Source organism: Anthonomus grandis, chromosome 2 (assembly GCF_022605725.1).
Source record: "Anthonomus grandis grandis chromosome 2, icAntGran1.3, whole genome shotgun sequence".
Classification (NCBI taxonomy): domain Eukaryota; kingdom Metazoa; phylum Arthropoda; class Insecta; order Coleoptera; family Curculionidae; genus Anthonomus; species Anthonomus grandis.
In genome coordinates this window covers 22,456,412-22,479,517 of record NC_065547.1, presented here as the reverse complement: position 1 = coordinate 22,479,517, position 23,106 = coordinate 22,456,412, and the positions used below count along the sequence as shown (strand labels likewise).

The 23,106-nt window shown below is 33.1% G+C and overlaps 1 protein-coding gene across 2 annotated transcripts in view; it reads left to right on the top strand.

The window, feature by feature from the left end:
* Positions 1-23,106, top strand: part of LOC126750149 (probable multidrug resistance-associated protein lethal(2)03659) — a 51,804-nt gene that overhangs the window by 15,959 nt on the left and 12,739 nt on the right. For both annotated transcript variants that reach the window (XM_050459667.1, XM_050459668.1), the window contains exons 4-7: positions 10,700-10,874; positions 10,924-11,176; positions 11,239-11,395; positions 11,594-11,931. In XM_050459667.1, coding sequence (XP_050315624.1) covers positions 10,700-10,874; positions 10,924-11,176; positions 11,239-11,395; positions 11,594-11,931 — 923 coding nt within the window. The remainder of the gene's footprint in view (positions 1-10,699; positions 10,875-10,923; positions 11,177-11,238; positions 11,396-11,593; positions 11,932-23,106) is intronic.

Sequence of the window (23,106 nt, the reverse complement as noted above, 5' to 3'; positions counted from 1 at the left end):
GTGTGTTGTAAATCTGGGACAATATAGTGTCAGTGTCCTCTACAAATTTTTCTTCAGATAGGGGATGGGTCAGGATAAGTGCGCTTATCAGAGCTCTTTTTAGGTGAGAGCTTTCTGGCAATCTTTGGAAAATTGAAATTTTCGTTCTTCTTTTGTCAGCCTGGTCAATGAGTTTGCGATGTTCGCAAACCCATAGATGCAAACACATAGCCTAACATATAACCAAAGTTAAGCGATTTTCGTGCCATAATAATGTCATCAAGGTAAAACAGGCAAGTCTTCCAGGACAGTCCTTTTAAAATTGTTTTCATCAATCAGCCGTTCAAAAGTAGCAGGGGCATTCCACAGACCAAATGGTATCGCGCTAAATTGCGATATCCTGCACCTATCATGAAGGTCATCTTTCTCGATAATCAGGGGCCAACTCAGGGGACAACTTGCCAGTGTCCATGGCGGAAAAGGACTTTTAGGCCTACCCGCCGGACACTGACTCTCCCACCATTACTGCCAGTGTCCACATTTCAGGTCTAGCGTGAAAAAGATCGTCGATCCAGCCAGGGTGTCCAAAGAGTCATCAATACGAGGAAGATAATAGCTGTTCTTTTTAGTCATATTATGCTGTTTCTTTTAGTCATATCATTAACAAGCCACTAATTTATACAGAATCTGGTCCAGTCGCCTTTCTTATTTACCAGTACCACCATGAACTGCTAGATGGTTCTGTGACACATTCCTTGACCATATTTACAATAATTTTATCAGCCTTTTCTCTCTTGGCCAGTGGTAGTCTTCGAGCTGTCTGTTGGATGAGACAAGCATTTCCTGAATTGAGTTTGCTCTGGACTACGTTGGTCCTCCCTTTCTTCGCAGTATCAGAAGCGTCTCGATATCTATAAACAAAATGCCTCAGCTCCCTTATTTAACCTTGTAGGAACACTCTTTTTAAGAAATATAAGGGTATTTTTGACCTTCCTATCCCTCGACTGCTCGTCTCGTCATTCACTGCAGGTTCGAACATATTCGAACCATGTTCGGACCATTTCACCGTCCGTGGTCTTTCTGTTACCGCAGCCCTTTAGAAAGGACTCGCTTTGCTTTGATATCAAATTTTTATCCGAAAATAGGACTTGAACATGTCTACGTACTTTAGTACATTAGCCTCCGTAATGATCCGCTTAAGGGATTCCGAATTTGCCGGATACAAACGTGGCTCTTGTTAGGTTTTTGGCAGCTTCGAATTCAAGGGCCCCCGTTAGTGCATCTACTAGATTAGTTGGATGTATTAGTAGTAAGGCCTGCCTCTTTTACAATCGCGGAGTCTATCCAGAAATGCATGAACTACCAAACGTTTCATGATGCTTTCCTGGACAGCCGGATATGGCAGTCCATCGGCTCCAAATTCTTGCAAAAATTGATCATGAAGATATGTAAATGGGGTGAGAATAATCTAAAATATTACGTCCAAGGAGAAGAATTATTTGAAATAATGAAAATAGTTCAGTAAAACACTGGAAAAGGCGAAATTCATAAACAAGAACATTATTCAAAAATATGAAAACGTGATAAAGAAAGTCATTAAAATCTTTGGAATATTTTCATTCATGCTTGAAAAAACGAGGTCCAAAAAATGGATTTCATTTAAATTCATGGTTTTTAATGACGTAAATGTAAGAGCTTATTTAATAGACTCCCAAACATGTCCAGATGAAAATTCCAAGTTCATATTAAGCTATTAAGATCATTGAAGCAAGTTTATACCGGGTGGTGCGTCGCCGAGCGAAACATAGGAAAACCCATGTAAATTTTAAGGGGGTCAATTATTGGCCTCCCTGTACATTTTATAGAAAAAATGTAAGATAACTTTTTGAAGAGACCAATCTAGCAAGTTGTTTAGGAAGATCAAATGATCTGGTACCAAATGGATGGTTGCCCGGCCCATAATGCCCGTATGGTTAGAGAGTGCTTGGAAAATGCTTTTAACGGCAATATTATTGGTCCACGGTACCGGATACTTTGGCCAGCCAGGTCACCTGATCTTTCACCGAATGACTTCTTTTTGTGGGGTCATTTATAAAAGTGTAAAATTTGAGAATCTAAACCAGTTACAAAACGCTATTTCGTTAGAATGTAATAAAATTTTCCAATATCAACTTAGTAACGTTAGAAATTAATTTTATGATCGGCTAGGATATTCTGTAGCTGTTAATGGGGGGTTATTTGAACATTTGATTAATTGATATTTTTATGTAATTCTCTATTATTTTTAAAAAAGTTATTGTATTTTATTATATTTTATTTTTCCACACTTAGTAAAATATTAAGAGTTCTGTTCTCTCTTTTTTTGGATCTATTTTCGATCTTCTGAGTTAAACATTTACAATTATTTATTGCAATGTCTTTGGACTCCAATTTACTAACAATAGTTTTAATAGTATTAAGAATATGGGTAGAACAAAAACACAAATTATAATAACTATTCTTTTATTTTTATTACTTAAGCAGCGAATGAAGCAAAAGTCGAAAAAGGAATAAATATTAAATATATCCCTTTTAATTCAGACTAATACGGACCTAATGAATCGGTCTTTGTATTAGTAAAAACACTACGTCAGTTATTATACAAACGCATTTATATTACATTGCTTTCTGTTTTCATAAAGAAAGATGACGATGTGGATATTGGCTTAAACTAAATATAAACATCATAAACCTCTCCAATAATAGAAATATATTGAGTCATATTTGTTGACTATTAAATACATCTATTTCAATACACCCTCTCAAAAATGAATCAATTATATTTAAATAAAAATGTATAAGTTATAACCTAATTAAGTAATAACGTTCAAAGAATAGTCATATCTGGGGAAAATAATTTATATGGTCCAACATTCGTTGCTAGGATTTGGAAAAACCCCAAAAAGAAAAACCAAATCAAACCATTTAGTTCCACTTAAAAGTATACTATCTTATTTATTCGATAGTTTTTGTAGCCTCAAATTGAATAGGACTTCGTGGAACTTTGGAGCTGGAAGTTGCTTCGTAAAAATGTCAGCCAACTGTTGACCTGTGGGAACATATTTTATTAATATGGTTTTATTTTGGACCTGCTCTCTAGTAAAAGGATATTTAATATCTATATGCTTAGATCGTTTAAAATCAACAGGATTATTAGCAACCGAAATACAACCATTATTATCTTCAAATAAAATTATTGGCTTAAAAATATTTATTTCAATACTTGTTAATAAGGACTTAATCCAGAGAGCTTCTCGAACCCCTTCAAAAATTGCCATATATTCTGCCTCCATCGAAGATGTAGCGACAGAATTTTGTTTTCTTGTGTTCCATGAAATTACACAAGTTTCAAATAATTTAAACAAAAATCCTGTCGTACTTTTTCGATCTATTTCATTACTACCCCAATCAGCATCTACATAGCCAATTAAAATGTCGGTATATTTATTTCTGGTATAAATTAGTTTAAAATCATAAGTACCCTTTATATACCTTAAAACCCTTTTTAGGCATTGCCATAACTCTTTATTATTTTTGTTTTGATAACGACTTAATAGATTAACGGCTGTACACAAATCTGGTCGAGTACAAAGAGCAGCATACATTAAAGAACCTATTAAATTTCGGCATGGGGCATCATAACGTTCATCGGCATTTAATGCTAAATAATTTAATTTAGACGGCAGAGGTGTTTTTACGGGTTTGCAATCACTCATATTAAAATTATTAAGCACATTTTTTAAATAATTACTTTGATCTAAAGAAATTTGATTTTGATTTCTTTCAATTCTGATTCCTAAAAAATAATTTAAATCATTCATATCAACCATTTTAAATTTATTTTTTAAATAAGTTTTAAAACTCAACATTGTGTTAATATTACCAGTAGCTATTGCTAAATCGTCTACATATAGAATTACATAAACATTTTCGGTGATATGGCCTTTATTTAAGAAATATAAACAGTGGTCAATGCTTGAATTTTGAAAATTGTGCTGTTTTAAAATTTTATCAAAATGCTCATACCAGCATCTTGCTGATTGCTTTAACCCATATAATGATTTATTTAATTTACATACATAGCCGTCTTTTGCATTAACACCTTCGGGAATTTTCATATATATTTCCTCTTTTAATATACTATTTAAATATGCCGTTTTAACATCCATTTGATGAATGTGCAAATTAAATTGGTTGGCAATTGCTAAAAATATTCTGAAAGTCGATATTCGGGCAACTGGGGCAAAAATTTCATTATAATCTAGGAGATATTGTTGGCTAAAACCTCTGGCTACTAATCGAGCTTTATACTTGGGTAAACTACCCTGTATATTGTTTTTAACAGTAAACACCCATTTACAGTCTACAATATTTTTATTTATTGGTTTAGGTACTAAAGACCAGGTGTCATTAATTAGCAAAGACTCGATTTCCTCATTAATAGCCTTTTCCCATTCATTTTTATCAGCTCGTTTATTTATATCTTGAAAACAAGAAGGGACTTTTAAGTGGGGTGTTTGTACACTCATAAAAGTACCAATTTCATTTTCGTTATATGAAATTTTAGGAAGATTTATGAGTCTTTCGCTCCGTCTGGGTTCCGTAACGGGTGTCCCAGATTTTTGGTCGGTATTTTGTTTACATAACTGATTTTTATCCTCGGTTTTATTGACAGCTTTATTATTAACTGTTTTAATTTCCGATTGTAAAGGGAAAACAATCGGTACCGGGTTTTTATCAGTTTTAGATATTTTAATACCTTCGGAGCTTTGTGTGTGAAACCTTTCATCAAGTTCAATTTGAGGTCTTGATGTGTTAAAAGTGGTTTCATCAAATATAACGTCCCGAGCTGTAATGAATTTATTATTTTGGGAATTAAAAATTTTATAACCATTCGGTTCATAGCCAACAAATATGCCCTTGACAGATTTTTGCTCGAATTTTGTTTTTCGAGATTTATTATGTACAAAAGCAGTAGAGCCAAAAACTTTTAAGTGATCTACTTTGGGCTTTTTATTATGCCATAATTCGTAAGGTGTTTCCTTTTTAAGTAGTGCATTTGTCGGGGTTAAATTTAAAATATATGTGGCACTTAAAATAGCTTCACCCCAAAAACGTGTATTTAAATTTGCACCATGTATCATGGCTCTAGCTTTTTCTGTAAGAGTTCTGTTCATTCTCTCCGCAACAGAATTTTGTTGAGGAGTATATGGAACGGTTAAATGAAAAGAAATACCTTTATCTTTACAAAATGATTTCATTTCGTTAGAGAGATACTCACGCCCATTATCACAATATAGAAATGCTACTTTTAAAGAAAAATGGGCCTCACTTTTTAGTACAAAATCTCGAAAAACATTATATGTTTCTGATTTATAGACTAATAAATATGTTACCGTATAGTGAGTAAATTCATCAATAAATGTTATAAAATAATTTTTATTGTCTATTGTAGGTGGAGAAATAGGTCCACAAATGTCTGAGTGAATAATATATAGTGGTCTTAGAATATGAGATTTATCTTTACTTTTAGCAAAAGGCAAACATGCTTGCTTTCCATAAATGCAAGCTTCACATAAACCAGTACTGGGATATACATTATTTAATTTTTCATAATATTTCTGCCTTTTTAGTTCTAAAAATTTATTCTTACTTATATGACCTAAGCGCTTATGCCACAATATATAATTATCATATGGCGCTTTGGTTTCATGCACATTTATTTGATTTGCAATATTTTGAATCAGACTTTTATTTATTTTAAAAATTATTGGTATTAAATTATTAATCACCTTACCAGTTATAATGGTTTTACTTTCATGGCTTATCGTCACTTCTCCATTTGATGTAAAAAGTACATCCATACCTGCCTCTTGCATGCGTCTTACCGAGAGTAGGTTGTATGGAACTTCGGGAGTGAATAACACATTTTCCAACTTTCCATGGACACCCAAGTTGGTAATAATATTGATTTCTCCTCTTTGATAAGCCTTTACAGCAGTATTGTTTTTCGCAACTGATATGTCCACTGGTTTTGTTAATTCCGTAGAATGGGTAAAATATTGGTGCCGATTTATAATATGATCGGTGGCTCCAGAATCCAGAAGAAACTTAATAGTATTATTGCTTTGATGGTTAGCAGGTTTTGGCAAATTGCTACTAGACATCATAAATGCAAAACTTGATTCATCCTGATTGGTTTGAATCGTATGTAATGTCCTGGATTCCTGTTCTCGTTTGTAGTAGAAACAGTTTGATTTAAGGTGATTTGTCCTACCACAATAGTCGCACCTTGTAAAAGTATATCTCTTCTTCGGGTAGCTGTTACTATTGTTATTATACTTTGATTTTGTTTTAAAATTCTGTTTATTGACAAATTTATTTTTGCCTTTAAAAGAGTGGAATTTTTGGTTCTTAAACGGCCTTGCTATTTTTGGATCTGTTACCTGGACATGCAAAACTTTGCTAGTCGTGTCTCCACTTTCCTGCTGCAATTTTGTTTCCTGATCCAATAAACGTGTTTTTACAAAACCTAAATTGATGGTGTCTTCCGACAAAGTTTCAATCGCAGTCACTATCCCATCATATGAAGGCGGCAGAGTTAAGAGTAAGTGGGCTACTCTACTCATTTCGCTTAATACAGCTCCTGCGGATGTTAATTCAATAATCATTTCATCAAACTTGATGAAATGTTCGATTAAAGGTGTATCTTGCTTGAATTTAAAACTTAGCAATTTCTTTTGAACAGCAAGCTGGGTGGCCAAACTTTTTCTTTCATAAATGGTGTCCAGCTTTTGTAAAATTGCACGAGCAGTGTCCTCCTCGGTAATCATGCCCACCATTACATCGCTTAAGTATTCAATAATACAACCCTTAGCAATTAATTCCAATTGTTGCCAGTTGACAGGTAAGTCAATAGGTGGATTTTCTTGTAACACTTGTGATGCACCCTCTTCGGCAATAAGAGCTTTTATGCGGAACTTCCATATTGAATAATTAGTTCCATTAAACGAAGTAATATTACGTCGCACCTTTTTATTGTTTTCCATTGTCACTATTTTTTTTTTTTTTTTTTTTTTTTTTGCACTAACAACACTGAAGTTTATTTACACTTTGAAAGTTTATAATTTTTTATCGCGTACCGAATTTATTCAAACAAACGTTCTGGGCCCATAACCTTTTAAGAATATGGGTAGAACAAAAACACAAATTATAATAACTATTCTTTTATTTTTATTACTTAAGCAGCGAATGAAGCAAAAGTCGAAAAAGGAATAAATATTAAATATATCCCTTTTAATTCAGACTAATACGGACCTAATGAATCGGTCTTTGTATTAGTAAAAACACTACGTCAGTTATTATACAAACGCATTTATATTACATTGCTTTCTGTTTTCATAAAGAAAGATGACGATGTGGATATTGGCTTAAACTAAATATAAACATCATAAACCTCTCCAATAATAGAAATATATTGAGTCATATTTGTTGACTATTAAATACATCTATTTCAATAAGTTGAAATAGACCAGATAGGCTTAATGGGAAATTTAATTTACTTAATTGGTTTAATTAAATTCTAAGTATGATAAAATTATTTTTTTTAATAATCGATAATAATAATTGTTATTGGTTTAACTTCATCGTGATATTAAATAAAAGTTTAGATAAAAAAGTAATGTTAACCTTACTTTGAATGTATGGTTGTGAGATTGATAAAACAAAAAAAAACATTTCTTGTATTCTTCGTTACGTCTGTACGCCAGATTTGACAAAGCCTTATAACAAATTGTTTGCTGGTGGCTGGTGTCTGGTTTTACCTGAACCGAAAATTTGGTAATTTTGCAATTACATTTAATTGAATAATTCAAGATTCGCTTGTTAAAACTTTTTGAAACTTTGCACAAGGGTTTGCCAGATTGGTCTCTTCAAAAAGTTATCTCACATTTTTTCTATAAAATGTACAGGGAAGCCAATAATTGACCCCCTTAAAATGTACATCGGTTTTCCTATGTTCCGCTCGGCGACGCACCACCCAGTATATCTTCACTCATTAAAAATTAAAAAGGCATCAGAGGTTGCACACCATCTTGTTGATTTATTCTGCATTTTTGGTGCACCATCAGTGTTGCCATTAATGACAATGGTCGAGTTTTGTCAACAGTGTTAAAGAAAATCTGAAAACCAACTGGCTAGAAGTGAAAATAGTACATCTGAAACCAAAGCACTCAAGTCAAGAGAGTGTCTAAAGAGCTAAATGTAATATGAAAGATATGATTGTAGCTTAGATAGAAGACAATAACTAAAAATTGGAGTTGAAGAAGTAGTTCATTCTTGCAGTGGAGTTAATAGATCATTGGGTAACTAAAGATACTTCGGTCATCCTCCACTAAATTTATTTAAAAAAATATCCTACATGTTTCGGACATATAAGATGTTCATCATCAGGGATAACAAATTAGGGGTCAATATTATCCGTCAATACATCTTACAGATCTAGTGCTTCAGACAAGGTTAAAAGGTTAAAACGAATTAAGATAAATGAGAATGGGACCAAACATGGATTTACAAAAACTTTAAAATTACTTTATTACGACAATACGATTATTGTTTTGTAAACAAGAACTGAGAACCTATTATGTTCTTATAGGCACATACGCTAACGGCAGCTTATCAGTCTGGAGAACATTAGTTGGTGGTGGGTTGGCATGAATTATTCTAGAGATGCTGCTTAAAAAGAAAGATACCTTTTAAATTGTGGGCGCCATCCAGCTTAACGTGTTTATTTAAAGTGCAGTTGTAAAAACCTTTAACTGGCAAATTGGTTCTCACATAAACAAAAAGGATGTTAAGAAATATAACACATAGTGAAACACAAAATAAGCTTCAATTATTGTATTATCAAAATATGCTATTTCTGGTCAATGTTCATTGTTTAAACTTTCTAAGTCATCGTTAATAAATCGTTGTTGTAAAATTCATAAGACAAATTCTTGTTAAAAGTACAACCCCTGAAATCAAAACTTTATGCACCAAAGTTATAAAACATTTGAAAAAAATATATATCAACAACCCGCTAGTATGTAACTACCCTTTGGCCAAAGTCAGTGACCTACCGCACAGTACACTGTACAACCAATAAAAATGAATAAACCTTTCAGTGCGGTTGCTTACATATAATACTGTATGAAAATCAGGCTAGTGAGATTAAAAGGTATTCAATAAATGATTATTTAGATAGATATGTAAATTACCAAGAAAGAACTTTAGACACTAGACAATAATTAATAAATTAAGGCTATGGCTATATATATATACATGGCTAGTGTCGCCATGAGGTAACTATGAGGTCAAATCCCAGCCTTGAGCAATTGAACTTGTTAACCTGAAGACCACACCGTTTGGAAAGAAACCCAAAACGCAATTTCTGGGCACCTCTTCGATGAATAATCACACGCAGGCCCAGTTTTACAAGAATTGGCAATACAACGTCGCCTTGCTTAGCTTTAAGTTGCAGCGAGTACGGAAATCAATCTAATCCTAAAACGCAAAGTATTCAAATTACAGGAAAAACAATGGCAACAACAGCCCGGTATCGAAAATGCCAATACGTAAAAGTTGATCCTTGAGCATGGCGTATGTGACCAATGCCAAAGACAAACAAATAGAAAAATCACTTTGGTCAAAGAGAGAGAGAGAGAAAACAACTTTATTTCAGTAAATTATTTAAAATTCAAAGCGGTGTACAGCCAAAGCCATCTAGGAGTGATTTTTACAATGCCACTAACTAGTACAGTATTATCAGTACTATTCATACAATATTAAATTATTACATTATAAAAGCAACCAAAAAAATAAAAACGCTACATCCTTTTGAAGTTATATTTGGAAGAAAAGCAAAGTGGGCTAACTAGGTTTTTGCATTGTATGGACAGATGAAATTTATATTAGATAGTCTATCCAATAGTGCTAAAACTTTTGAATATGGACAAGGAGAGACTTAGTTGTTGTAAGATGTAGCTGTTTAAAAAAATGCGCGGATGGAAAGTGTTGTGGAAGGAAACAGCTAAAAGTGAACTCTAAGTCTCGTAAAGCCTTGGATTGTACAAATAAATAATACAAATAAATACGAATGATGATAAAAAATTTTAAGGCTTTTATTTGACAAAACTATTTTTAAACTGTTGGCATATCCATTTTCGTTCTTTGTACAGAGACGAGATACAACGTTGACTTTGTAAAAAAACTCTGTTCAATGTAAGCACTGTATAATTTTGTGTTTTGCTCTTTGAGCTAAGTATTACTATCAAAGAGCCAAGTTACCAAACCAAGCCTCGTTTTCCCTGAATTTTGACGAAGTTACTGATTTCATTTACACATGCAAACAGCGAACCATAAAATATAAATAAAAGCAGTTTAATCGGACATGTTAAGACTTATGTAAACATTTGCCAGGCTTATCTGAATGATTAGTTTTACGAACGAAACAGCATTGAAAGACATGTTGCACCTCTAATTATCAACCTCGAATAATCTCTTTTTTTAATATAAGCTTACACATAACATAACAAGCAAGAACACAACCAAGAATTAACAGTTTAAGTAATTTGGTATAATATGCACCTTACTCTAAAAGCAACTGGAACATATTGAATTACTAATTGTATAACTGTTATAGGTTATCTCAGCCATTACTGTTATCCCAACTTCTAAAATTCTATGAACCAAACACCACTATGACAAAAAATGAAGCTATTCTGTATTCTGCACTTATAGTTGCATCACCTGCCATAGTCATGCTGTGTCAACATAATTTTATGTGGTACCAATTAGTTTTGGGTGTTAAAATAAAGGTGAGACCTTATTACCTCTAAAAATTGTTCTTACATATATTATTCGTAGATTGCAGCTACCACTCTTGTCTACAGGAAAGCTCTAAAACTAAGCAGATCCGCTCTAGCAGAAACTAATATAGGTCAAATGGTAAACTTAATTTCCAATGACGTGGCTAGGTTTGAGAATTTAATGAAAGATATTCATCCTTTATGGTTATCACCTATAGAGTTACTTATTATTCTTGTATTGCTATATTTGTACGTGGGACCTTATGGTCTGACAGGAATTTTACTTTTATTGTTGTTTATACCATTTCAAAGTAAGTATTTAGTACAATAAAACACATTAGTATTCTAATAAATTGTCCTTTGCGTATTTTAGTGTGGCTGGGTAAAAAAACATCGATATTTAGGCTCAATACCGCATTAAGAACAGATGAGCGGATCCGTCTTATGAATGAAATTATATCTGGTATTCAAGTGATAAAAATGTATACTTGGGAAAAACCTTTTGCTAAGTTAGTCGAAATAAGTAGAAGGTAAGAAGCACACTATCTACATCAATTAATTTGAAAAGAGAAACCTTTATTATTGGAAGAAAATTACATACATTTTAAGTGTAATGTAACGTAAACTTAATTTTAAATATGTAGGTATCCAGTTTCTCATAAATTAACTAAATGAAAAGGTTTATCTGTTAAATAAAACCTAAAATCTAATTAATTTTGTTATTTTAGAAAAGAAATGCAGCAAATCAAGAATACAGCCATGATTCGAGCAGCTGTATACTCTTTTCATCTCTTCATCAACAAAATGGCTATCTACTTTTGCGTACTAGTTTACGTCTTAACCGGAAATACCCTCAATGCACCATTCGTTTATGTAATTACGTCATTTTACTCCATTCTAAGATTAATGGTTACCAGAAGGTTTCCAGAGGGAGTTACTTACTTTGCGGAAGCTCAGATATCAACAAGAAGGTTTAACGAGTTTTTGTTAATGGAAGAGATTGGCCAGGAAGTAAAGCATAAGGAATTCTCAAATGGAAATTACAATAACTTAGAACTAGTAAATGGTAGGTAATTTTGAAGACTAAATGAAAAGACACCTGGTTATATTAGTTTCGTAAAAAAATTCTACAGGCTTGCAGATATCTCATAAGATATTTCTGTATTCTACAATCTTTTCTTAGTATCTCCTATTTGGCTTTAAATATGGCCGATCGTCTTGTCGAATTTTACAAGAACATAGTAATACTGAATATTTTTCTAGTTGACCTGTTGTTCCACAGCAAAAAAGTAGGTTTCAGTATTTTGTGGTGAGGTGAGCGATAATGTGGTTTTCAAGTTAACATCTTCATTCTTCAAATACTGCTTGAAATCAAAGTTTGTATATTCTGTGCCATTGTCAATAAAAAGGTTTTTACAAAATTACTCTTTATTAAATATTATTGTAACGATATTATCAACGCCGCCCCCGCTACAGTACGTTAGTATACAAGATTCGAGCTCGATTATTTTACATTTTGTTTTAATAAGCGTCTGACGTTGGTGTGGGCTGTATTGGTAGATATAACATTTTTCTAATGCAGTAATTACATGTGTAAAACCCGCATAGATTCGTAATTACAATTTTGTTATGCTGTGCATTGCATATTAAAGATTAAAGTGTTGTTATAAACTCCAATAAAAATAGAATGTAAACATTATAAAAATACGTCCAAATAGTTTAATTTTTTTCTTTTTATAATATTTCTTTGTTTTTCTCTCCAAATTAAAACTACCGTTTCATTTAATTTTCTCCTTTTATTATAACCAATTTAATTAATATTTTGTAAGTCTTAACAACAACAAATCTGCGCGTGTACGATAGCCTTTAAATTTCCAAATTCCTGTGGTTTGTGCTGAACGGAGACCAGAGAGAAGACGACTTAAACAACCCTTTAACCCCTATAAACTGTTTATCTATGGACTTAAATCTCGCACTGAATTGTCTGAATCCACCTTGTGTTTAACTAAAAATATAAGTAACGATTAAAAAAAAAGAGAAAAGAAAAAGTTTTCTTCTTACTAGAGCAATTATTGGTCCTAAATCGAGCACGGATGTTAAAAAAAAATACATTAATTTGTTTTTTTTTTCAAGTAGTTGTTGTTTGGAGAAAAACGCAGGCTAGCTCTGCATTATAAATACTCTTATTTAATATTCTATATAACTTAATTGTCTGAATTGTTTGGAACTTTCAAATTAAATTTTTTTTTTGAATAATTTATATTTAATTATTATTTTAAAATTTATCTCCCATATGCAAGGCATGTTAGCTAGTGAAATTAGTTAAAAGTCAGTGCATAAAAAACTGAACACTTTCCGAGGAAAAAATGTGGAATTTCAACCGCTATTGTCGTATTTGTAGATTTCGCTATGCAGAGGATAGAGGAGACCGTGTACGATCGGATTTTAACAGAATTTTAACATTCTTCAATGTATATGTAATTTTTGATTTTTTTAACTTAATTTAATTTTAAGTATATTAATTTCTTTTGCAGCATTTATCGCCCACGATTCACTTTACAACTTATTTTATTGCTTTCAAACTTCAGTTTTGATCAATAGAGGTCACTTGAAAAGTTTTTTTTTACACCATGGCTGACAAACTTAAAAAACATCAGACTTTACGCCAAACTGAAATCCAAAAATTAAAAGAAATGCAGTCAGTAGCATATAATGTTAAAAAAGGGGATTTACAATTTATTGAAGTTTTTAAATACATGTTTGAAACTATTGAATCCATTTACGCAACTTTTTATGAAAATCATAATTTAATTATTTGCTTGGTTTCTGCTGATAATGAAGCTTTTAATAGGAAAGATCTTGTACGTAAGGACTTCGATTTTACATTTTGTGAAATTAAATGTCTATTTTCTCAATGTATCTCTAGCACTTCTTTATCGCCATTATCAAACAATCATGTAACTTCAGCTAATTTACCCAAAATGAATTTGCCGACCTTCAACGGAGACATAATTTCTTTTCCACCCTTTATTGACATGTATGATGCACTGATTCATCAAAATTCTAATTTGTCTGACTGTGAGAAATTTACATATTTGATTTCCTCACTTAAAGGTCCTGCTTTAAATTCCATACAACATTTGCCTGTCATGTCAAATTATATAATCGCTTATGAAACGTTGAAAAAAATTTGTATAAAAAAGTTGTGGAATAATCTAGAAAGCGCACCTAAGGTTATAAGTGACAATCCAACCGAACTTAGGAATTTATTGGATATTTTTTCAGAAAATGTTGCCGTACTTAAGAATTTAGGTCTTCCCATCGATTCTTGGGATTTTGTTTTAATACAAATGATTCTAAAACGATTATATATTTCCATAATTACTCCATTTTAATTATTTTATGATGATTCCACTTCGCTGCCTACCTATAAAATATTATATGATTTTCTTTTAAACAATTGCATGGCTCTTGACAACTTAAGTTTATCTGCAAAGAAAAATTCCTTTAAACCGCAATATAAAAAACCCGACTATACTTCTAAAACTCCATCACGCCCTTTGTCGTTAATGCTCCAAACTGACCCCCAACATTCAACAACATCCAGTTGCAAAATATGCAACAGATCCAATCATCAAATTTTTCAATGTTCAGATTTTTTATCCAAAGCCCCTCATGAGCGTTATCAGCCTATTAAAACACATAAAAGCTGTGTTAATTGTTTAAGTAGTAGTCACCGCTCTGCTGATTGTCGCTCTGATATAAATTGTCACAAATGTAATCAGCGTCATCATACGCTATTACATTTTTCACGAAATTCCTCAGGCCTGTCCTTACCCGCATCAACGTCGACTTCGACTTTAAATTCTCAAAATATTCCTCTAATTTCGCAAGCTCAATCCTCAAGTTGAGAGCCTCCGTTGCCCATTGTGCATACAGGTTTTACTTCATCTCATTCTAGCATACTGTTGTTGTCTACCGCCCGCGTGGAAATTCTCGATAATCGTGGTATTTATCAGCCACTACGTTGTTTATTGAATAGTGAAAGTATGACCTAATTTATTACTGACAAATGTGTCAAAAGATTAGGTCTCCGTCCCATGCAAACTTCAGTGCAGTTACATGGACTCGGCTCTATGAAATCTCACATTCACCACGCAGTTACTCTTTCTCTTCGACCTTTGCATAAAGCTAATCCTACCTTAAACCTTGATGCATTTGTTCTTCCCAAAATTTGTGAAGAATTACCAAGGCATCGATTTAATATTGAAAATTGGTCACCTATTTCTAATATTCGATATTCTTCTAGGGGCTGATATATTTTCTAAGCTGCTACTAGATGGGCGCATTCGGGGTGAATCAGGTCAGCCTGATGCTGTAAATACTGTTTTTGGTTATATCTTAATGACCTATTTCAACCAACGGACCTTTATCAGTGACCACGTTATTTTGCCAAATTGAGGATCCTATTTAATTGGAATCTCAAGTTAAACAATTTTGGGACCTTGAGCAAATTCCTCAACAATATCATTTATCGTCAGACGAGATTCATTGTGAAAAGATATTTTTAGATTCATACCAACGATCTGACTCTGGTAGATTTATTGTCAAATTGCATTTTAAAGAGGAAAATCCTACATTTGGTAATATACGTTCATTAGCTCTCCGCAACCGCTCAGCTTTCAGCCTTTGTTTTAAAAGTCTTTTCTGGAAAAATTGACATTTCTCAAATTTTTTGGTATACAGATTCCACTATAGCTCTTAGTTGGCTTAAATCTTCTCCGCACAAATGGGAAACATTTGTAAGTAACCGAGTTGCTCTCATTTAAGAAAACACGTATGTTTGTTCTTGGTTTTACGTTCCGTCTGCAGATAATCCTGCTGACGCGGGCTCCCTTGGGATGCTGCCTTCCGAACTAGTAAATTATTCTTTATGGTGGACCGCTCCTATTTTACAAAATTCTGAATTTCCTTGTCACAACATGTTGAAACTACATTATCTTCTGCTGATGCCTTTCTTGAGGAACGCATTGTCACAACTTTGGCTACGGTTGTAAAGTCAAATTTTCTTGACAGTCTTCTTGATCGAAATTTATCTTTTTCTAATTCGGTACGCATTTTGGCCTATATTCGTCGGTTTTATTATAATTGCAAAATTTCCTCACAAAAGCGCCTGGAAATGCTTTCTTCTAATGAGCTATACTGCTCTAGCCTTTGTTTTGTTAAACGCAGTCAGGAACTTTTTTTTGCCAATGAGATTCATTCTCTTCAAACATCCGCACAAGTCCGCACTTTTCTCATTTCCCATTGTCTTTGTATCTGGTGTTCTAGATCCCTGTACTTAAGAATCTTTTCATTATGTTTTGCTCTTAGGTTGTTAATATTGGGTTGTTATTATTGGGAGTTACTTACTCGTTGGTCTGTAAGTACAGATGCGATTTTCAAGAACTGGTTCCGGCTTATAGTTATAATATGGTACCTTGGCGGCCGATAAGAGGTTTTCTGCGATCTCTTGATGCAGCGTCTCTGCAACAAGATCATGTCGTTCTTTATATTCCGTTGGTGCAAAATTTTGACATTCACCGATGACATGCTGAATAGACTCCGTTGTCGCACATCCATACCTACTGTATCCATACCATATCTATCACTTTGTACCGTCGGGTGACCTACGACAAACTTTAAAGAATGTCTTGTTGGTATTACTTGTTCTTGGATAGCCATAAGAAACCCTTTAGTTTCGGGGAAAAGCTGTCCCGAAGTCAACCAGTAGTTCGACGCCGCTATGTCGACATACTCTTGTTGAACCTCGTGAACATGCCTTTCATGTAGTGGTTTTCCCATCCAAGCTTGGATTTTTTCTTGCTCGGTGCGATAGTGTATGGGCATCTCAAGCTCCTGTAGTTTAAGTGGTGTTGGGTCGTCTGCTTCACATACGGCACGAATCACGATGAATGTGTGATGTTTCAGCCTTTCTTAAGAAAAAGGAACGCAAGTTACTAATTTGCTCAGTTATCTGCTTCTCTATGTCGGTCATTCCTCTTCCTCCCATATGTGGAGGTAGCGTAGTTCGTTCTACGGCACTTCGCGGATGATGCTTATTGGCTTTCGCTAGAAGTTTTCTGGCCTTTCTTTGCAAATTTTTAATGTCCGTTTTACTCCATCCTATAATACCAAAAGAGTAAGTTAATAAACTGACTCCATATGTATTAATAGCTTTAAATAAGTTTCTGCTGTTAAGACTTGTTTTAAGAAGTCGTCGCATTCTTGTAGTGAACTTAGTAGTCAGCTTATTCTTTATAGTTCTATGGTCTATTCTTTGCGCCTGCTTTATTCCTAGATATTTGTAGGATTCTTCTTCATTCATAGCAATAATTATCTGACCGTTCTCTGTTTGAAAGTCACCTGGTTGTAGTTTACTCTTAATAATGTTTACAGTTCGACACTTATCTAGTCCAAGGATCATTCCTATATGATCAGAGAATTTTTCCACTATTTTAGGCATCTGATCTAGTTAATTTCGTGTTGCTGCAAGAATTTTTAAGTCATCCATATAAAGTAGATGGTTTACTCTTGTTAGTTCTCTATTATTCTTTTTTAGGCCAAATCCGTACCTAGTTGAATTGAGTTGGCTAGATAGCTGGTTCTTGACAAGGCAGAACCAAAGTGGACTTAAAGAATCTCCCTAGAATATACCCCTATGTATAGGAATCATATTAGTTCCAATACAGTTACCGTTGGGCATCTGAAGTTTTATTGATGTTGGCCAAGATGCCATAGCGAATCCTAAAAAGGAAATTATGTGGTTATCTATTTTGTACAATTTAAGTACATTAATAAGCCATTTATGTGGAACTGCATCAAAAAAATTTTGGTAGTCAATGTATGCTGCGAAAAGATGTCTCTTGTTGTTAAATGCTTGATTGCAAACTACGGAGTCGATATTTCGCTGTTCTTTACACCCCATGGCATCTCTGGTACATTCTGTCTGTTGAGTTGCTATGTCACAATGTCAGTAAATACGTTCTGTAATGCAAGATATAATTAGTTTATAGAGTGTGGGTAGGCATGTTATCGGCCGATATTTAGCCGAATCTTGAGTGTTTTGGCAGTCCTTGGGCAAGAGGTAAGTGGTACCTTCTGTTAAAAAATTGGGAAAATTCTGAGGATTTATAAGCATGTCGTTTAGGATATCAGTTGTTGATATGTTGACCACAATTTCTTAATCCAGTAATTTTGGACGTGATCTCTGAGTGCCCCAGAACTCCTTGATGTTTTCTTTAGTGGGGTAAATGCTAATGGCGGAGCTTTTTGGAAAAGCTTTTGTTGGAGAAGTGTCGTTAAGCTTTTGATAGAATTGCTTCTCTGAGCGTTCAAAAAGTAAATTATCTTGTTTTATTTTATTACTGGATTAATACCTTCTTAAGCGACCTGAAAAATAGATAGATTTTGTTTAAGAGTATCTAGGCATTGTTTCGGAGTACAGTTTTCTGGGTTCTGCTGTATATGTTGTTGGGTCTGACGCATTATTTCCTCTACTCTTTTTTGTACTTTTCTGGTTCTTGTACCTCCGATATATTCCTTTAGCTGGTCAATATCTTTCCTAATATCTTCAATCCTTTTTGTAGTATCCTTTCCCATGGCGGTGTCGGTCTTTCATTATGAAAGAAAGAAAGAAAGAAAGAAAGAAAATGTGCTATATTACGTAAGAATAATCTTGTGTACAAGCATCCTACAAGCTAAAAAAAACAAAACAAAAATACAATTTCAAAAATTGACAAAACAATGAAGAAAATTAAACAGAAGAAGACAAAACTTTTTGAACATACTTGAATTAAAGATAACTAAATAAAACAATCAATTACTAAATAAAGGTAAACTTGTTGACAAAACTAGAGAAGAAAAAAGGAAAAAAAAACTTTCCAACCTGTCCAAGGTTAAAACCTATCATTAAAAAAGTCATCCAGGTTATAATATGCCTTAGCCAATAAAAGCGTCTTCAATTCTCTTTTAAATTTCTTAACATCCGATATATGTCTACACATAGCACATAGAGGAACATGATTGTAAATTTTTTTACTTGTAAATTAATGAGTTTTTGGTAAGGGAAGACGTACGAATAGGTAGGGGAACATCATTTACACGACGAGTCAAATGGCCAGTGTCAGAGGGTAGTTTGGGAATTTTGTGAATAAGAGCAGCTGTTTCTAAGATAAAGAGTGAAAAAAGAGTTAGGATTTTTTCAGAAATGAAGAGGGGTTTGCAAGAATCTCTTAACTTAGCAGAACACAGGTATCTAACTGTTTTTTTTTGAATAACAAAGACAATGTTAAGTAGCCCCTTATTGGTTAAACCCCAAAAAGGCAAGCCATACCGAATATGAGATTCAATAAGTGAAAAGTACACTGCAACCACCTCTCCCAGCTCTTGTTTTGCCATTCTTACTGCAAAATATCCAGAAGATAATTTCCCAGCTAAATGTAAAATATGATCTTCAAACCGAAGGCGACCATCAATGGTAATTCCTAGGAACTTGCAGCACTCTTTATTCTGCAAGAGGGAATTTTCGTCAAATATCAGACCCTGAACATCACACTTAAACCCCATATAAGACGTCTTTCTTGCATTAAACACGAGCCTGTTGGAAGCACACCATCCTGATAAAATCTGAAGGTCTTCAAGGATACAAGTCTTAATATAATCAGAATTTTTATGGCTCCATAGTATGGTGGTATCATCAGCAAACTGAACCATCTTGCCCTGCAGTTTCAATGAACTCAAGTCATCCACATACAGTAAAAATAACAGTGGTCCCAACACTGAACCCTGGGGAACGCCGCATTTTAGGGATCTAGAAGCAGACAAACGCCCAGACACTGTTACCTTCTGAGTACGATTTGATAGATAGGACTCAAGCCATCGCAACGCTACGCCCCTAAAACCATATTTATTGAGCTTAGATAACAGTATTCCATAATCCACATAGTCAAATACTTTGGATAGATCACAAAACACTGCCCCCCATGACTCTCCAGAATTCAAGGACACATAGACGCTCTCCAAAAAGCTAAAAACAGCATCATGAGTCCATTTACCGGCTTGAAATCCAAACTGATTTGCAGACTAAATGTCGTTATGATGTAAAAAGGACAAAATTCTGCTTTTTGCAAGTTTTTAACAACCTCGAAGATATCCCATCAGCTCCAGATGATTTATGGTTTTTTAGGCGTTTGATTTCATTTTTTACTTCGGTAAGATCGACAGGATGAAAGAAAAATGAATGCTCAACTGACACTTGTTGAAGATAGTGTAAGGGATCAATGTTACTACGAATGCCATTGAGCAAGATTTTAGGTATATCACAAGAATAGTCATTTAAAATGTCAGGTCTTAACTCCGGTTCAGATACTTTTCTATGGCAATATCTAAAATCATTAATAATCGACCAACACTCTCTTTGCCTATTTGATGACATATTTAAGCGATCCCTATAATAATTAGATTTTGCTGCTTTAATTGTCTTTCTGTACAGACTACGGTATTTCTGATGATATACAAGGATATTTTCATTTGTGGTATATTTGCACAATTTAGTCGAAAAACTGAGGTTTTTAGCTGAAATTCTAAGGCCTCTTGTAATCCATGGTTTTCGTTTCTTAGTTTTAAGCCTCATTTTAGGAAAGCACTGATTGATCTTATCACACTCTACCATTATGTGTAACACTTTGCTGGTTATTTATTATTTTTAATCCCAGGGTTTTAATAATAGCGGTAGCCGCAGAGTAGATTATCAGATAAAGCTGTTCAAGTGTCGTAACTGTAGGAGTATAATTAGGTATAATTATGTTGGCAGCATTAAGAAGAATGGCCAATTTGCATGAAGAGTGAACTCTGGGAAGAACTGGTCTTGTAGAGGGGTTTGTGCCTTCATAGTCTGCCATTGCCCTTCTAAACTCTTTTCTAAGTTTAGAATGTTCATTATTCTCTTAGAACATTGAAAGGCTAGAAGTAGCATGCCGTGGAACTATGGGCAGGTTTGTTTGCTTGCAACATCTCTGATGCAATGATGCCAAATGCTTATAGAGAAATGGCAATAATCACTTTATAATATCATAAAAATTTTTAGTTGTTTCCGAAGGCTCAAAACAATACTACTGCTCCCTATATTTTTTATTTAATAAAATATCAAGCATTTTTTTAAAATAATTTTGATAAGATACACTATATCGAAGTCAATATATGTACTTTAAATAAATGAAAATAAAGTACGAAGAAACGAGAAAACGGTAATGGCATCGCAACGCCGCTCGATCGCATTGTTGATGCCACGGATACGAGCACTCTCTACCAGTGACGTCGTCAACAAATATTTACCTGCTAAATTTTAATTAATTATTATAGAGTTTGAGTATAAGTAATATTACCATTTATGAGCTATTTATGTGTTTTTTTAACGGACTTCATTAGAGGAAGGTCCTAATAAAAGGCAGCATTTTTGTCAAAGTATTTTTATGGAAATTAAATATTTTATTAATATAATATTATAGATTTCTTAATAAATCATGTTTTAAGACACAAATGTTTAACATTTCGCAAAATGTTATTGTTATTGTTATATTGGACAAAACTCAGTTTTACATCACTTATTTTATATCACATAATATATACTTCTATGGTGCTGACTTTTTCAAAGGGACAGTATTGCTTCAGCGGTAAGAGTTAAAACTACAAGGATGTTCAAATTGTGAAAGAGTTGCAGGTTTTTTATAGGTTATAAGATTTTTATTATGAGTATTTAGCCTGTACAATGGTTTTGAGACATTTAACAGTGACCTATATAATACCTAATACCAATTATTATATCATATTAATTTATACTAAAAGACAAGGATTACCTAAGAATAAAGACTATGTACAATAGATTAGATTAGATAGTTTATTAGTAGTAATATACAAACAAGTACTTTTACAAGTCAAATAAAATATGTAATTTATTGGGCTTTCTGGAAAATCATAATATTATTTCTTAAGTATTTTCATAATGACTTGAGACATCTAATTCAATTTCTTTGGCGCAAATTTGTTGCAATCTTCGAATTTTAATTTTTTGTTCTTTATTTTTTTTCCATAATTTGGTGAAAAGTGATTTAGCTTTAGTAGTAGATTTAGCTTTAAAGGTGGTATCATTAGTGCTTAGGTCCTCAGGATATCATTTTGATTTTAGCCTAGAATAATATACATGAAAATATAGCATTACCAAAATTAAAAAGGAAAAATTAAAAAAATGTATTATGATAATCCAATTTATTCCAATAATTGCATTTTAATTAAACAAATATAACACAATAAAATACTACGAGCATATCACTTTTAAATAAGATATATAGAATAGGATGATACTTAGCATTAAACTAGTAGTCTATTTTGAGTGTATTTTTACCTCTTCCTTGGCAGAGTCAGGGAATGTGTAGCAGTTAAACAAAAACGGCTTGGATGAGAAATAGTAATTGTTGACCTAGACCCCACGGTAACTATTAATCTCAGATGCAGTTATTGTTGATGATGAATGATCAGATCTGTAATTATACAAAATTTGGTGTATCAAGAATATTAATCTATTTTAATTATCCATACTTGTCTATATTAGATTCACTGTTTGTACTATATACCATTTTGGAAGCTAAAGAATTTTTTGCACTCTTCAGGAAAACTACCCCTGCAGCTTTGAAGGGTAAATCACTTGGTAAATTAACTGAATTATCGGCTGCTGTGTTTTTAACCAGTGCATCAGAAATCCTAGTAAAAAAATAGTTTTACACACATACCTAATTTAATAAGTATTAGATATAAATAAAGCTTATATGAGTAACACTAATACTTTTTGTAATGATTTTTTTATGCTAGAAAAATATATTTAAAAAAAATTACCTTTGAGGTAGAGCTGATTTTTTTAATAAAGTCTGGCTACTGATAATATTATCTTCCTTATATAAGAAATCACTTCTAAAGATGTGATCTGAACAAATATATTCTTTTTAATTGTGTTGATTTCCATTAATGAAATCCATTGTTCCCTTTGGGCATATATTAAGATTAGGCAATCTATAATAAGTATTTGATATTTAATCAAAAAGCAAAAAAAATTACAGTAATAAATTAATATGTGGTGTCAATTACTATATATATTATTGTAAGTTGCAATATGGTAAAACAAAAAAAAATTATCGGCCAAATTTTAAGG